Here is a 16905-nt window from a genome sequence, read left to right on the forward strand (position 1 = left end):
AATCCAAAGCCAATATTCTCTTTTTAGTAAATCAAATCTTACTGTCTGACAGCTTGTAAGATTTTCTCTTTATTCTTGAAATTACACAATTTTACCACGACATTTATATATATAAATATATTCAACCTTGCCTAGAACTCAGTAAATCTTTAATGTTGTAAGTCAATCTCCATTAGTGCTTTAATTGTTTGTTATTGTTAAAATTATATATTTCCTGGAGTAGTTTTATTTCAGAATGCGCTAGCTATCCTAAATAGTATGCTTACTCTTCCACATCCCATTGCTAGTTCTAAAATTGCTGGTATTTTCCTTATCTACTGAGAGATCTATTTGCCCTCAGCCCTCAGGAAGCTGCTACAATACTGAGGACCTGATGGGAATGGAGTTGTAGTAGAAAAGAGGACCACAAGTGGTAAAAGGCACGGAAGTCACAACTCCTGAATTGGCAAAGCTCCAGTGGCAAGCTGCCACTCTTCTGTTAAAGTAGGAGGGGGGAAAAAGCCTTTGTGCTCCCTGGACATTTAGTTGTAAAAGTTTGGGCTTTCCCAGCCTTTCAGGATAGGGCAGTGTGGGTAATTTTTAGGGAGACTTCCAGGTCAGCTTAAAAATGATACCTTGAAGCTAAATGGATCCCAATTAGCTTTAAGTGCTTTATGTCAGTGAATGTTAGAGACAGAAAGGATCTAGTCTAAATGTTCTCATATTGCAAATAAGAATAATGAGACCCCAAAATGATATTAATTTTTCAGTCATCTCAACAGTAGAGACAAAATTGGATTCTAGACCTTGTGACACTTAGGCCTTCAATTAACCGTTCTATTTTCTGTCACCTAGTATTTAAATTTTTAGCATTTAGTACTAAAACAACTCTCTTATAGAATACTTTCATATAATATTTGGCACTCTAAGAGAACAATGGATAGGTACTTAATTTAAATGAAAATGGATATAAAGTGTTAGCAAATTAAGATTAATACTGGTATTTGATTTATTTTTAAATAAATGATTAATCATCGTCCAAATCTAATTAAAACTGTGATTGTTACTGAAGGCAGAATTAAATGATATCATAATATCTCTCTTTAAGATCTGCTGCTCTTTGAGAGAAGGGATGCTACTCATATATACCTAGGCCAGTGGTCGGCAAACTGTGGCTCATGAGCCACATGCGGCTCTTTGGCCCCTTGAGTGTGGCTCTTCCACAAAATACCACGTGTGGGCGTGCATGTACAGTGTGATTGAAACTTCGTGGCCCATGCGCAGAAGTCAGTATTTTGTGGAAGAGCCACACTCAAGGGGCCAAAGAGCCACATGTGACTCGCGAGCCGCAGTTTGCTGACCACTGACCTTGGAGGCTTTATCTTACATCCCCTTTGTGGCAATGGTGAGAAGATATCTCAAAATTTTAAAGTACAAATTATTGTTCAATCATCACTATTTGGCATACACAAATACCTCATCATTTCCCCTTATTAGGTTACCCTGTTAGAGAAAAAAGAAGAAAACCCTGTGAAAGTACCAGTAGCCACTAGTTCTGCTCATAATTCTTTCTCCATAATAAGAGTTATGCTCCTGTCGGGCAGAGACCCTTTAATTCCTACTTTGTACAGAATATAGTGCTGTGCTCAGGTTAACGCCTACTCAGTGAATAACATGGTTTAGTTTAAAGTGGGCACTATATCTAAAACCTTTTCCTTGTGCATTAATGTGTTTGTCTTTGTTTTTTCCAGCCCAGATGACTTACTCAATGCCTTGAATGAGGGTATCAGTCGTGCTGATGTCATCATCACATCAGGGGGTGTGTCCATGGGGGAAAAGGTATGAAAAATGGGGACCTTGGAAATTTATCCACTATAATATCTTTGCATGCAGTTGATTAACTGTGCTCTGGTAGTGCTCTGGGGTATAACGAGACCCCCACAAAGCTAAAAATCCATGGGGCTTCAGAAATTTCTGGGCATACAGAAAGGATTGCTGTCTAGGTCAGAGAGCTTACCTCAGAAGCAGCATTGAAAATCCCACAATTTGCATTATGGTTTTGATCTCCCCCTGGAGATTTCTAGCTTTTTGCTCAATCAACCTTAGTACATTAGGACTTCTTTTATATGTAACTAGTGGCCTGTTGCAGGAAGATTCCTGCAAGAATAGGGCTTCCTGCGGCCGCCCCACTTGCTTCCCTCCCGTCTCCACCACCCCGCATGCTTCCCTCCTGTCTCCGCCGCCCCGCTTGCTTCCCTCCCATCTCTGCCGCCCCCCCTTGCTTCTCCACAGCTTCGCTCCCTTCTGCAGCACTTAGCTTCCTTCTACGCTGTCTTCAGTCTTCGCTCTGTGTCTGTGTATGCAAATTAACCGCCATCCTTGTTGGGTTGGTTTGCGTAGTTGCTCTGATTGGCTGGTGGGCATAGCGGAGTGATGACCAATTTGTATGTTTCTCTTTTATTAGTGTAGATATTTACTTCTAAGTTAAAACTCCAAGATCCTTCCTTCTACCTAAATTTAAATTACAGATGACCTTGCCACCCCCCTCCCTCATATTTCAAACCTGGTTGCCCACAAGATAAAAAGAGAAGATTAGGTATTCCTTTGCCCCACTTGAAAAATAATCATAATCATAATAATGATGAAAATAAAATACAAGCATGGATATAAATATATATATATAGAGATATATGTTGGATTTTATAAGACTAAGTATATTTGCATATGGTATATGCTTAACCCTATAAAATTACAATTTGAATATCTCAGTATCATTAAATTTATATATATGTCTAAATGAAATGTGTTGGTCCATGATTATTATTGGGTCCATTGAATAATGTTATAAAAGTGAAATATTCTTTACTACGATAACCAATCTTATGTTTGGCACAATAACATTTCAGATCACAAAATAATTTGCAAATGTATAATCCCTTTCCATGTTTTTTTTTAAATCTCATATTAATGACTGAACTGAAAATTATAAAAATATTGTCATAATAGCAACTTTTGCTAAAATCATATTTTCCAAGAGCTTGATTTTTTTTTAGCAAGACCTTATGTATATGATTGTTCTTGGTCCCTGCACTCACTAGCTATAAAGCTGCCTTAATCCTTAACCTGACTCTTTGGACAGTGAATTCTATAGGCTCTGAGAGCAAATGTCAGAATACAGTAGCCTGAACAAAGAATGCCTGCTTTCATTCCCAACTTTAGTTTTAGAGCAGCCGTGGGCAAACTACGGCCCGCAGGCCGGATCCGGCCCGTTCGGCTATTCAATCCGGCCCGCGGAGCCGAAAGAGCAGAGGGTTCTCTTGCTCTCCCCTCCGCTCCTTCACCAGCAGCAGTGTTAACATGGCAACGTCAGGAAACACGGCCGCAGCTCCTTCTTCTGAGTCCAGTTTAAGAACCCAATGTGGCCCTCGAGTCAAAAAGTTTGCCCACCCCTGTTTTAGAATGTTTAAGAATAGCAATTCAGATGCTAAAGCCAATGAAGAAAAAGAGGGGATCTCAGTCCAAGACTACCATCGCAAATGACATCCAAGAGCAAAGCTATTAAAATGTAGGTAGGTATTCTCCTTATAGCAGACAGTTTGCTGGGTTAGTCTTCTTTCAAGTCTCCTAGCAGTCTTCAATCCTCGGTATAGCAAATTACTGCAGACCTCCTGAGATCACAAAGGCTAGGGCTAAAGTCTGCATTATAGTAGACCTATAATGTCTGTTTTTATTATCATCAAACTGCCTGTGGTGTTCCGAGTATCACAAGAGCAATCCTGAAGTTGAGTATTTAAATATTAAATTTGTTATTCCCAGGGAGTGTGTCATGTATAACTTATCTTGGTTATTAATGAACTTAATTGTAGGACAATAATTATTTGTCAGACCTAAAATTTGTCTTTCCTAATACTTCTGAAGAGGCAACAAGTTTATAACTAACAAAGATGTCATTTATCCTAGGGATACCCTCACAATTAAACAGAGCCAATATAGTAAGGCCTATTAGTTTCCTTTATAAAGGAGCCAATGAAAAATGACTCTTTCAGATAAAATCTCTCCTCACTGCTACATCCCCCTGCTTCATACAGACTTTTTCAAGAGTTTTTATTTTTATAAAAATTGAAAGTTTCAGATAAACAGAATCTGCTTTTTGTCCTGAAAACTAAAGAATTACATGAATTACTATAAATATCCTACAACCTTCAAGATTGTAAAATAATTCAAAAACAATGAATGGTGCAGATAACCAAGAAGAATATACTTAACCTGGATACCCAGTAATTTTATTTATTTTATTTTATTGCCTATTTAACAGTCTCTTAAGTTTTCCTAATAATGTCTCCGTTACCTCATCTGATCAAAATAATCACAGATAGTTTTGATCACACAAAAAAGGGTGGTCTCACAGGGTTACCCTAATTATTTAGCAGGAAGACTATTAAATATAGGCCTTCTTGAATTTGTTGCAAATTTAGAGTCAAACAGCAATAGAATATTAAAAGTAATCAACAATATTCTGAACAAATAAACACAGTAAAATTTTTCCTTATCATTTTATTCAGCCCCATATCATTCTTGCTCTGCTAGATCTTGGGTTAGCAGTCTGCTTTCATGAAACCATCTGCTTCCATTCTAAAGAGTCCTGGGATTCCTGACTCAGTTCACTGGTACTGTATAAAAGTTACCTAAGCTCTATCTAAGTCTGTACCCAAGACTATTCTTTGAAGTGTCAGTATTTCAAAGTTTCTCTGACATTCCTCCCTAGTATTCTGAATCTGTCTTTGTTGCAGACACAAACTATTGGCTGTAGCTTATAGCCGAGCCTACTGCAAGCATCAGAGTAAAACAGAAACTCCATAGATAGCAGATACTTAATGGCTGTGCATCATTGATGCTGTAATCAATAATATCAGAATAGAATATAAGTAAAATTCTCTATTGGGATACAGTATCAAATTTTTTCTTTTTTTAAATATATTTATTGATTTCAGAGAGGAAGGGAGAGGAATGACAAAATGAAGAATTTTACTAGAAAACTAGAATCTACTCATAAGAATTAAATGAAAATTTTAGAAAAGGGATGAAAAAAGGCATAAAAGACATATGGGATATGGTGAAAGGTCTAACATATATGTAATAGGAGTCCAGAAGGAAAGGAGAAAGAGCAAGCAAAAGCAATATGTAAGAAGTATTGGCAAAGAGTTTTCCCAAATCAATAAAAGATTTCAAGTCAGAAATTCAAGGAGCTCTGCTAATCTCAATCAGTATAAATAGGAAGAAACCATCCTTAAATAATTATAGCAAAACTACTGAAAGCCAGGACAAAGAGAAAATCTTACCAAAGGACATATTTCCTTCAAAGAACCAACAGTAAAACAGAAATGATTTAACCGGAAACGATGATACTCAGAAACACTGGAATGGCATTTATAAAATGCTAAAAGAAAATAACTGCCTCTGTGGAACTGTGTATTCAGCAAAAATTTCCTTCAAAAATTAAGATAGGGATATTTTTAGTCAAACAAAAACTGAGCAGACCTATACTAAAGCAAGTTTTTTAGGCAGAAAGATTATGGAAGCATGGAAATGCAGAAAGGACTGAAAAGGAAAAAGGAAAGGGTTAATATGTAGGTAAATGTAAATGAGTGTTGATTGTATAAAATAATAATACCTTGAAAGGTTTAAAATATATATAAAGTCCAGCTGGTGTGGCTTAGTGGTTGAGCATCAACCCATGAACCAGGAGGTCGCAGTTCTATTTCCAGTCAGGGCACATGCCCATGTTGCAGGCTCGATCCCCAGTGGGGGACATGCAGGGAGCAGGCAATGGATGAGTCTCTCTCATCATTGATGTTTCTATCCCTCTCTCCCTCTCCCTTCCTCTCTCTGAAATCAATAAAAAAAAAACATATAATAAATAAATATAAATATAAAAAGCATTATCTCTTTTGTTCAAGACTGTACCTAGATTGGTACTTAGCATATAACAAGTGCTCAATAGATATTTATTGAATGAATGACTGACTGAGGAATGAATATTTGTCTTACACAGTCAACTTCACTAAAATAAGGTGTTTTTTTATTTTAATCTTATAAATTCATTTTATCTTCATCTTGAAAGTCTGGTATTCAAATGTCTGAAAATAAAGCGATTCTTTTTCATATTTGCAGGACTATCTCAAGCAGGTGCTGGACATTGACCTTCATGCTCAGATCCATTTCGGCAGGGTGTTTATGAAGCCAGGGTATGAAAATAATCTTGTTATCTCATATATGGGCTTGGTTTGGCTTGCTTTAACTAACAAAGCTTTAAATGCTTTCTTCTTATATAGTCTATGATGGATTACCTATTTTAATAGAAGAAATATTATAGTAATAGAATTCTTTGCACAAGTGCAGCTCCTATCTGAAATGGGTATTCATCTTCCTTATGAATCACTGAGTTTATTATAAAAAAGCAAAGCAAGTTACCAAACCTTTTTCCCTTTAATTCCCATGTCTAGTTCCTGCTTTCTCTTTTTCTATTTCTCTCCATACTGATTCTTTTTCTCTCTTTAAAAACATTTCAATATGAAAATTCTCAAACATACACATAAGTAGGAAGTACAGTGAAGCCCCCATGAACCCATCACCTAGCTTCTGTAACTATCAACATTTTTTCATAATTGCTTCATCAGCCCATTCCACACTTTGTTGGGGGGACAAAGGGCTAGATTATATTAAAGCAAATTCTAGACATGTCATTTTTATATATATCTCAAATAATAACAACAGCAGCAGTATCCTCTTATGTAAGTAATCACAGTGGTATTGCCTCGCCTAACAAAATAAATAAGAATACCTTAACACCTAATACCCTGATCATATTCAGAATTCTCCTATGTGTTAAGAAAAATAATGCCTTCTTATAATTGTTTCGTTTGCATTAGGATTCAAGTCAGTGCACTCATTGTATTTGGCTGTTAAAGAACATTTACTGTCCCCTCCTTTTTTGTCATGCCATTGACTTGTTGAGGAAACTGAATGAATCATTTGTCCTAAACAAATGGATTGGGCTGATTGTGTTTGCGGTGGTATTTAATTTGTTACACTCTCTCCAGGATATTCTGTAGACTGGAAGTTAGGTCTAGTGGCTTGATTAGATGAAGATTCAACTTTTTTTCCTTTGTAAGAATACTTAATAAGTAGTATTTTATATTGCTTCTTACTACCTCCTAGGAGGAAAAAAAAAATAACTAAATACTAAGATCTTGCACATATCCTAAAAACTAATAACTCCCTAAGGAAGGACTGATGGAAGCTCTGTAATCAATTGTAAATCTTTAAAGAATATCAAACATTGGTGTTGATGAAATATGTGTGGCCATGTCTTCAAGCAGTTGTTTACCTATTCAGACCCCTGCTACTCTGTAAACCTTTGGTTCCCTATTCAAAGGCTCAGTGTGTGGGTGAGCATTCCAGCCCCACCTCCATGCCATCAGGGACAATAACAATAATGCTGTAGTTCAGAATTATACTCTGATGGGTGCTCATGTGAACCCCAAGAGAGAGTAGAGGTGAGACTTACAGTTAGGAGCTGTGGGAACTATTACCATATTCCAGAAGCCTTTTTTAAGTGTCCCTGACCCTTGTAATCTCCCTGATTTAATGGGTCCTCATGTCAGCTAGGGATAGCGATCAGGCTTTGCCTCCATGATTTTGCCATTTAAGTATGAAGTTAAGATTATCCCTAAAGTTTCCTTCACAACTTGCTAGAACTTAAAATTCTCAGCATTTTAATTCTGTAGTTACGCCAATATGGCTGCTACTGACAAGGTTCTTTTATTATTGAAATTGTTGGATTTGGATCATTCTTATTAGGAATATTTTATCTTAAGCAAATGTTGCTATGGTGTGGGTGCACAGGCTTTTTCTTTTCCTTTCCCTATGGGCCATACAAATTTGATTAGAAAACAGAGGACATCTCAAAAGTATGTCAGTGTGCTTCTTCTCACTAACCCCAAAAATTAAATCAGTTATTTCCTTTGCAGTGAGAAAAAGCTGGCATTACTTGCCCTCACCGCTGGAAGACAATTATTTGTGTAATATATGTTTAAATTAATCTCAGCACCTGTGATGTATAATTTTAGCACTCTTTTTATTTTCAGTCTTTTATTTACCACTTACTTCAACTTTGGGACTTCACCAGTTCCCTTAAAGTCATAACCCCTGTGACTTCACTCATTGTTCTGTTACATTCTCATCTCAGGAGGGGAATTGAACAGTAAGTGTTGAGTTCCAAGGAAATGGTTTCCCAGAGCTTAAAAAGACTTCACAGTCTAGGACACTCATGACAGCAATGCATGACAACTAAATGTTTTGTTGTAATGGAATCTTTTTTAAATTAGTGCCTTTAGATAAATCATAGTACCTGTCTGCAAGATGCAAGATGATTTGAATTGGCTTTAAATATAGTAGATGGAAGGTATTATGCACTCCCTCCTCACTCTTATTATGCATGTTAGTTTGCTATAGTAAAGTGGTTTAAAATTTTAAAGGAGCTTCCTTTACTTGGCCAGAATTTTACACTTGTCTAAAGGTAAGATTTTAAAGATAATTGCTGCCTAATAGTACAAGAACAAATATAAAACCTCAGAACACTAGTCTTGCTCTTCCCACATACAGTGCATTTAGAATGTAACTAACCTCTTTCATTTTAAACACAGAGATACTAAAAAAAAGCATTTGGATTATTATCAACCAGATCTACCAATCACAATTTTTATGAGTCATCTACAGTGAACATAGCTGTTTTCGAGAATGCATCTTAGAAATTATTTTCATCATACAGTAACAATCATTGCCAAATAACCTATCCATAAATCAATATGACAGTCTAATCTCATCTTTCTAAACTACATCAAAGAATCAAAAAGTAAGCAAAAAAAAGCCCTCAGAGTAGTCAAAAATAGATGTTATGAAGTCTATATACAGCATACCCTATATACAGAGCCTCATCAAGTTATGAGTCATACAGTTAGACAAAGCTTGGTTCAAATCTTTGTTTCCCTACTTAGTAGCTGAGTGATTTGGGGCATTGTTAATCTCTCAGTTTCCTCATCTATAAAATGGGACGATAATTATCACCTCATGAGATTACTGTGAAAATTAAATGAAATAATAGATGTAGTTAATAGAACTTTTTAAAAATAGTAACTTTTATTATTGTTATTATCATTCCAACAATATAACTATTACTACTTTCTGGTTCACAAACCTAAGCAAGCTTTAAGGGTCGAGATGATGACAGTCTAACATTAAGGGAAGCCACAGAAAAACACTAGTTAAAAAAAAACAAAAAACGGATGCCCTGGCCAGGGGCTCGGCTGGTTAGAGCATTGTCCCATACACCAAAAAAAGTTGCAGGTTTGATTCCTGGTCAGGGCACATACCTAGGGTTGTGGGTTTGATACCTGGTCGGGGTGCATATGGGAGGCAACCAATGTTTCTCTCTCACATCTATGGTTTATAAGTGAAAAGAACACAAAATACCCTTGTGACCCAAAATCACTGTATTATAGAAGAGTAGAATACGTTAATAATAATGGCTGTAAATCATCAAAAAATATTATGACCCATTTTTGAAAGCCCAACCTGCAAAAACAGTAAAAATAAAACAAATTTGGGTGCTTAAAAAGGTAATTTTTCAAACTTATTAGGAAACTTCATCACTCCCTAAGGATTCTACATCACTCAAGTTTCATTAATACAATAAAAATTATAGCTGAAATTCTATGTAAAGGATAGGCAATAGAAAAAAATTACTATTCTTAACTTCCCACCTTCTCCATGCCACTCACACTTACCCCTCTCCATACCCCTCATGGTAAAGATTCATGTCAGAAACTTGAGAAAGTATAATATGGGAATTTTTAATATTATTATTGCTTTAATTATATTCTAGTCATGTTTTTTTTTTAATTTATTTTGACATTTCAAAACACGCCTTTCATAGGAGGGAAGTTCTTATGTTTAGTGCTGAGTACAGTTTTAAAAGGTTGAGAAATACTCCTTTTGAGCAATAGGCAGTTATCTGATAGGCATGTATTATGAGATAACCTTCTGATAATGAGAATGACTGTTATGAATCACCAGCAACAATAGTATAGACATTATTAGCTAGGAGGGTGGAGAAACTCCAGGACTTGGGATACTCTTCTATGACACTGGCAGGAAGGGAGAAAAGTAAGCTACAGAAAACCAAGGAGTTTGGTTACTTGGAAATAGTAGATGCTAAAAACAAATTAATTTACATGCTCTTAAAACACATCAGGATATAAAGATTTAAAGAATCAACAGAGAAGTATTTTTATATAACAAGCTTTCTATTAGAAGAACCACGTAACAAGAAAACTGGAGTACTGAATTTACCTGTTATACTACTTTACAGAACTAATAATCTTCTTTTTTTCTCTAGCCTGCCAACGACATTTGCAACTTTGGATATTGATGGTGTAAGAAAAATAATTTTTGCACTACCAGGTAAGAATAATTGAAACAGTTTATTTTACCTTTTCTGAAAAAAAAAAAAATGACCAAAAATGATTTTGAATCCCAAGTGACCAGTCCCTTATCAGAGTACTTGATTTGGAATCTAAATGACCTGGGCTCAAGTCCCAGCTTTACTTACTTGATGAATCACTTAACCTCACTGAAGGTGTTTCTTCATCTATAAAATGGGGCTAATTACTACTTCACAGGGTTGGTGTGAAAGTCAAATTAGATAGTATATTTCACAGCACATTCCAAACCCTAAAATGATAACCAAGTATTAGCTGTCACTGGATCTTTCTGGGGCACCTGCTTTTCTTTATAGGAGATCGGTCAAAGTTAGCAGCCTAACCGTGTCCCACAACTTGAAGTATTGTGCTCGAGGGGCCAAAGGGCTGTGGACCACAATGCAAATGCTAGAACAAAAAATACACAATTGCTTTTGGTTTGGGCCAAATTTGGACCGTAGGGAGGGGGGTGAGCAACGTGGACGGAGGGGCTACTAGTATTGGTGCTTCTCAGCCAAAATCCCAGGCATCATCAGTCTGACCACATCACTGTCCTCACACTCACTGCCAAGTGAGCAGAAACCCACAGGTTCAGATAGTGGTTATTTCAGCAGGGAAGGGGATGCGAATAACACTTTTTAATGTGTTTCTGTATTTTCTAAAAAGCCAAGTGGTTCCGTTCACAAGGACTTTTAAATTCAGCTTTTTATCGATTTTTGACTGTGTATTTAAAGCCGTGCTTTTAAAGCCATTACTCATCTTGAAAAATTCTAAAGCAGTTGAGAAGTTTTGAATATCAGCTTGGTTTTTTTTTTCCAATTTTAACAAAATTATCCTCTAATCTGTAACAGTGTCCCATTCCCTCTTTTTTTGACACAGGTTCCTTCAGAAAATAACCTACTTATTTTTTTATAACCTACTTATTCCTTTGAGATATTTATTTGCTTTTTATATTAAATAAGTCTCAAAATAGAGATATAAAGAAAAGAAAGAAAGCAGAAAAGATATAGGGCTTAAAAATCATTTTTAAAGCCCCAAAGAATTTATAAGCAAAAAAAGAGATTAGATTTCTATCATATAGGAAATTTTAAGAGAGAGGACATGTAAGGAAAGTAGTCTTCAAGTTTTATCTGTAGTATAGAACTCCTTGGAGCCTCTAATATATCCTTAGACATTTTAAAAACCATTATATAAAACTATGATCCTCTGTCTGGTTTTAATTTCCCTAGAAGACACTATTTACTTTGTCTACAGAAGCTATGACTCAGCCTATAGCCCATCAGTGACAAAGGATGTTACAGTGGGAGACTAGTTCACCATTTCTGAGGAAGTACTGTTTGTCTACCAAAGAAGTTATAATTAACCTATATTCAAATTACTACTTTCATTTGAAATTTTCTCTGCTCGGCCTGAATAAACCTAAAGAGGGCAGCAGGAGCTCACATGTTCAGACTGTAAAACCAGCGAAGAAGTTCCTTTTACAAGGATTTTAAAATTCAGAATTGTATTTCTGCTTTCCCAAGGGCCATGCATGAAAAGCCATTAGTAGGCTTCATAAGTTTTAAAGCAGTTTAAAAGTTTTGTGTATCGACTTGCTATTTTTGTAACTTTTTAAAATTACTGTATAACACATTCACTATAAAAACTTTAGAAAATGATGATAAGCATTAAGAAATGTTATCCATAATCCTCTTCCCCCTGAAATAACCACTATCCGAAATTTTCTATATCAGTCCTAACAGTACTATTTTTATAGAGTAATTTTATAAAGCAATAGCAATTACAGGAATTCTGTAATCATTGTTAAATGAACTGTGTTTTTTTCCAGAAAAAAATATTTATTTGTATTGTTGAGGCAAGAAAAGCAATTGATTTTTTATTGTTTAAAGTATTACATATGTCTCCTTTTTCCCTGATTGACCCCTCCCCTGCCACTCCCACCTTCCCCCACAAGCCCCCACCGCCCCAGTGTCCCTGTCCATTGGTTATGCTAATATGCATGCATACAAGTCCTTTGGTTGATCTCTTACCGCCCGTCCCCCCCCCCCCCCCATACACACACACCGCTACCTATTAAGACTGTAGCTCTGTTGGACAACTCATTTTCCATTGAAATAATAAGTATCACTCATCACCTTTTACAACTTAAAAAAGATATTCTTAACTACTTGTAGGAAGAAGAAAATTAAAAATAATGGTTTTAGCTAATAAGAGGCTAAATTAACCATTGCCTTTTACTTTGATGATACAATTAGCAGCACATAGCCAGGCCAAAGGGAAACTAAAAATCTAATAGCCCATCTTATACCTCTAGTATATACATACATATTCACATACTGCGAGAGTCCACAGCCAGCGTGGCTTTCAAAGGCTTGGGTTCAAAGGCTTGGAGGAAGAGCTGATGCACAGATGATACACAAGACGAAATCTTATTTTTAATACCAGGGGAACCAGAGGGCAACTTAACCATGGCAGTCAAGTTCTCCCTGTTGCTTCTTTCCCAGCTGCTTTCATTAGCTAGAATACACAATTGCCTTTAGGAATGCAAACAGACATATCAATGGTAATGTTTAGTAAACAGTAAGATTGTCAGGTTTTGGGGGAGTTTGCTTTAGGCCATTGAGTCAACAGCAGGTAATAAAATGTAGATATTCACCCTGAGAATATCAAAAGGAGTCCTGGTCAACCTTCTGCCAGACTCCTCACATTTATATCAATTACTGTTGATCTTGGTCTCCAGCAACATACAACTGTATAAAAGTATTAATAAAAATAGAATTTTAGAACCAGAAGAATATTGAGAATCATATAGTCCAACCTTTATTTTGTGAATTAGTTAAGTTAGACTCAAAAGGTTTGGAACTCACCAGGGTCACAGCTTGGTTAGTTAATATACCACACAAGAAACTACTATAAATGTGTTTTTCTCAGTCCAGTCATGTTTTCACAATGTACCTTTCCTATCTTTAAAGTGCATGACACAATCAGATTCCTTCTTGGAGAGGTACAATTGAATTTCTCAAATTTTTATTATAACTCTAAAAGAAATTGGTGTTTGAATTAATCTGCTCAGGCTGCCATAACAGAATATCACAGACTAGATAACTGGATTATAGATAACAGAAATCTGTTTTCTCACAGTTCTACAAGCTATATGGATGCAAATTTAGTTTCTATTGAGGTTTTTCTTCCTGGCTTTCAGATGGCTACCTTCTCCCTAGGCCCTCACATGGCCTTTCCTCTGTGCACAGGCACGCCTAATGCCTTTTCCTCTTTTTATAAGGACACTGGTTCTATTGAATTAGGGCCTCACCCTTATATCTCATTTAATTTTAGTTACCTCTCTAAAGACCCTATCTCCAAATAAAGTCACATTGGGAGTTAAGACTTCAACAAATGAATGGGAGGGAAAACAACACAACTCAGTCCATGCAGTATTTATCTTCAAGTCCTTCACATTTTAAATCATTTAGCTTTATATTTTAAACTTAAAGAAATGTCTATGTATAGGGGAATATGGATATTTTTTATGCTTATCCTACTTTGTAATTTTCTTTGTATTGAGCATATATTACTATGGAAGTTTTCAAACATAATAATAGCAAGTAGACAACTATAAAAAGGGGAAGGGGTGAATGGGGGGACATCTGTAATAGTGTAAACAGTTAAAAAAAATAGCAAGTAGAAACTGCTTTAAAACTTACCAAGATTGGTAATGGCTTTCAATGTATAGCTCTCAGAAAAGAAGAAATAAATGGTGTTAACCTCTGGATATCAGAAGTCTGCATTTCATTGGTAGACCCAGAAGGTTGTACCCTCTATGGCATTTGCTTGACTATACGTCTATTCTGGCATCCTTTTGGGGTTCAAGGTGATTCAGAAGAGAAAGACAAGTAGTCATGTCACTATGATACCTAAAGGTTTAGACAGTCATAATTGTTCGGTAAATTTATGTGGATACTACAATAACTGCGTGGTTGACTTTCAGGGAATCCTGTGTCAGCCGTGGTCACCTGCAATCTCTTTGTTGTGCCTGCACTGAGAAAGATGCAGGGCATCTTGGATCCTCGGCCAACCATCATCAAAGCCAGGGTAATGTTTTCTAATGACCAGGAACCAAAATAGAAGCTTAGTAACAGTTAAGGTTATGATCAAGATCTAGAAACATCTCGAGTTTTATATTAGTTTTGAGAAGAAATGGGGTTATAGTCTCTCCTTTGTGATAGAAAATAGAGGAAAGGGCCCCTTTTATTTCCCTCCCACATTATTTCATGACTTCTAAGGTGAACAATTTTCTCCAGCAAGAAGTCCATATGGTAATGGAGATATAATGACAATTTGATGCAACTGTTCTTGTTTCTTAAATTAATATAAATATCTCCTTCAAAACAACCCCATTTTGTAGATGAACAAACAAGTATCAGAAAGCAAAATAACTTGCTAGTACAGCCATCAGTTAGCAGTAAAGCTGGAAGTACAACCTAGGTATGGGTACCATCCCATTCCAACATTTGTTCCACTGTACTCCTACAAACCAATCAGTGCATTGTTGCGGGGGGGAGGGGGTGGGGGGCGGGACGGGACACCTGCTTAAACGCTTAGCAGATCACACAGCCATGCGAATAGCTCTTGTAGTTAGTAGTGGAGAACACACAAACAGAGATATTCAAAGAGAGATTTTGCCCTCAAACACAAAATAATTTAGGAGTAATCGCAAGTTAAACCCCAATTGATATGAAATAGAGTATAAACATAAGATTAAGTGAAAGTGTGGAGTGTGATTTAATCAAGAAAAACACCCTACAATTGAATTATATTCTAGACTCCAGAGGAAAAGCATGGGTTGTCAGAGTGAATAATTAGAATACTTAAAAACATAGTCACCAGAATGGATTGGACACAGACTTACTTAAATCAAAATTTCCAATTTTAATTGCATCATCCAATCTAAGCAATATCTTTGTTAGTTAGAGCTACAGCCTTTCTATATCATTTTAAGGTAAAGTGATTTAAATGATTATTATGCTAATAAAAAGTGTTAATTCTTGCTCTGGCCAGTGTGGCTCAGTTGTTTGAGCATTATCTCATACACCAAAAGGTCACCGGTTCGATTCCAGGTCAGGGCACATGCCTAGGTTGTGGGCTAGATGCCCAGTAGGTGACAAGTAGGAGGCAGCGTATCAATGTTTCCCTCACATCAATGTTTCTCTTTCTTCCTCTCTTTTTCTCTCTCTCTCAAATCAATAAAAACATATTTTTAAAAATTAGACCCAATCTTTTCATCTGCCTCTTCCTGAACTATGAATACCAACTTCTTGGCCTTCTTTTCTCTTTTCATCAGAGCAACCCAACCTCTGGATTTCCTGTATTAAGAATATAAGGTGGGCCCTACCTGGTTTGGCTCAGTGGATAGAGCATCAGCCTGTGGACTGAAGGGTCCCAGGTTCGATTCCAGCCAAGGGCACATGCCTGGGTTGTGGGCTCAGTCCCCAGTGGGGGTGTGCAGGAGGCAGCCAATCAATGATCCTCTCTCATCATTGATGTTTCTATCTCTCTTCCTCTCCCTTCCTCTCTGAAATCAATAAAAATATATTTTTTTAAAAAAGAATATAAGGGCCGAAACCGGTTTGGCTCAGTGGATAGAGCCTCGGCCTGCGGACTGAACGGTCCCAGGTTCGATTCCGGTCAAGGGCATGTACCTGGGTTGCGGGCACATCCCCAGTGGGAGATGTGCAGGAGGCAGCTGATCGATGTTTCTCTCTCATCGATGTTTCTAACTCTCTATCTCTCTCCCTTCCTCTCTGTAAAAAATCAATAAAATATATTAAAAAAAAAAAAAAAAAAAAAAAGAATATAAGGTAGCAGTGGCGGAAACAGCAGAATACCAAAATAATTTTCATGTCCACTCTATTCTTTGCACAAACTCCACCACCCTCTAGTTCTAAGAGATGATCCTAAAATGATCAAATTTGTTTTATTTTCCTCTCTATTCTATAGTTATCATGTGATGTAAAACTGGATCCTCGCCCAGAATACCATCGGTGTATACTGACTTGGCATCACCAAGAACCACTGCCTTGGGCACAGAGTACAGGTTAGTCATTCACACATACAGGTACATCTGTGCACTTATTCTGCTAAAATCACATGTATATAACCTCCTTCCTTGGGTATACACAATTTTAAATTATTATATATTTTCATTTTTGGAAGATTAGATGAATTAAATATTCTTAAACATACAGTATAACAGGACAAAAAAATAAAAAAAATTATAATAAATATTTAGTTATCCATGGAGCCATGTTTTCTAGATAACCATTTGAAAACAAACCTATAATTACAAAAGATTTTTATCTATTAGTTCAACCGGTAAGTTCTGAACATA

General features: G+C 36.4%; 1 protein-coding gene across 16 annotated transcripts in view; it reads left to right on the forward strand.

Annotated features, from left to right (window-relative positions):
- The window catches only part of GPHN (gephyrin), a 439201-nt gene that overhangs the window by 420122 nt on the left and 2174 nt on the right, over positions 1 to 16905 (forward strand). For all 16 annotated transcript variants that reach the window (XM_036310162.1, XM_036310186.1, XM_036310177.1 and 13 more), the window contains 5 exons: positions 1731 to 1818; positions 6151 to 6224; positions 10436 to 10500; positions 14506 to 14609; positions 16515 to 16611. In XM_036310162.1, the coding sequence (XP_036166055.1) occupies positions 1731 to 1818; positions 6151 to 6224; positions 10436 to 10500; positions 14506 to 14609; positions 16515 to 16611 (428 nt within the window). The remainder of the gene's footprint in view (positions 1 to 1730; positions 1819 to 6150; positions 6225 to 10435; positions 10501 to 14505; positions 14610 to 16514; positions 16612 to 16905) is intronic.

This window comes from Myotis myotis, unplaced genomic scaffold (assembly GCF_014108235.1).
Source record: "Myotis myotis isolate mMyoMyo1 unplaced genomic scaffold, mMyoMyo1.p scaffold_m19_p_1, whole genome shotgun sequence".
NCBI lineage: Eukaryota > Metazoa > Chordata > Mammalia > Chiroptera > Vespertilionidae > Myotis > Myotis myotis.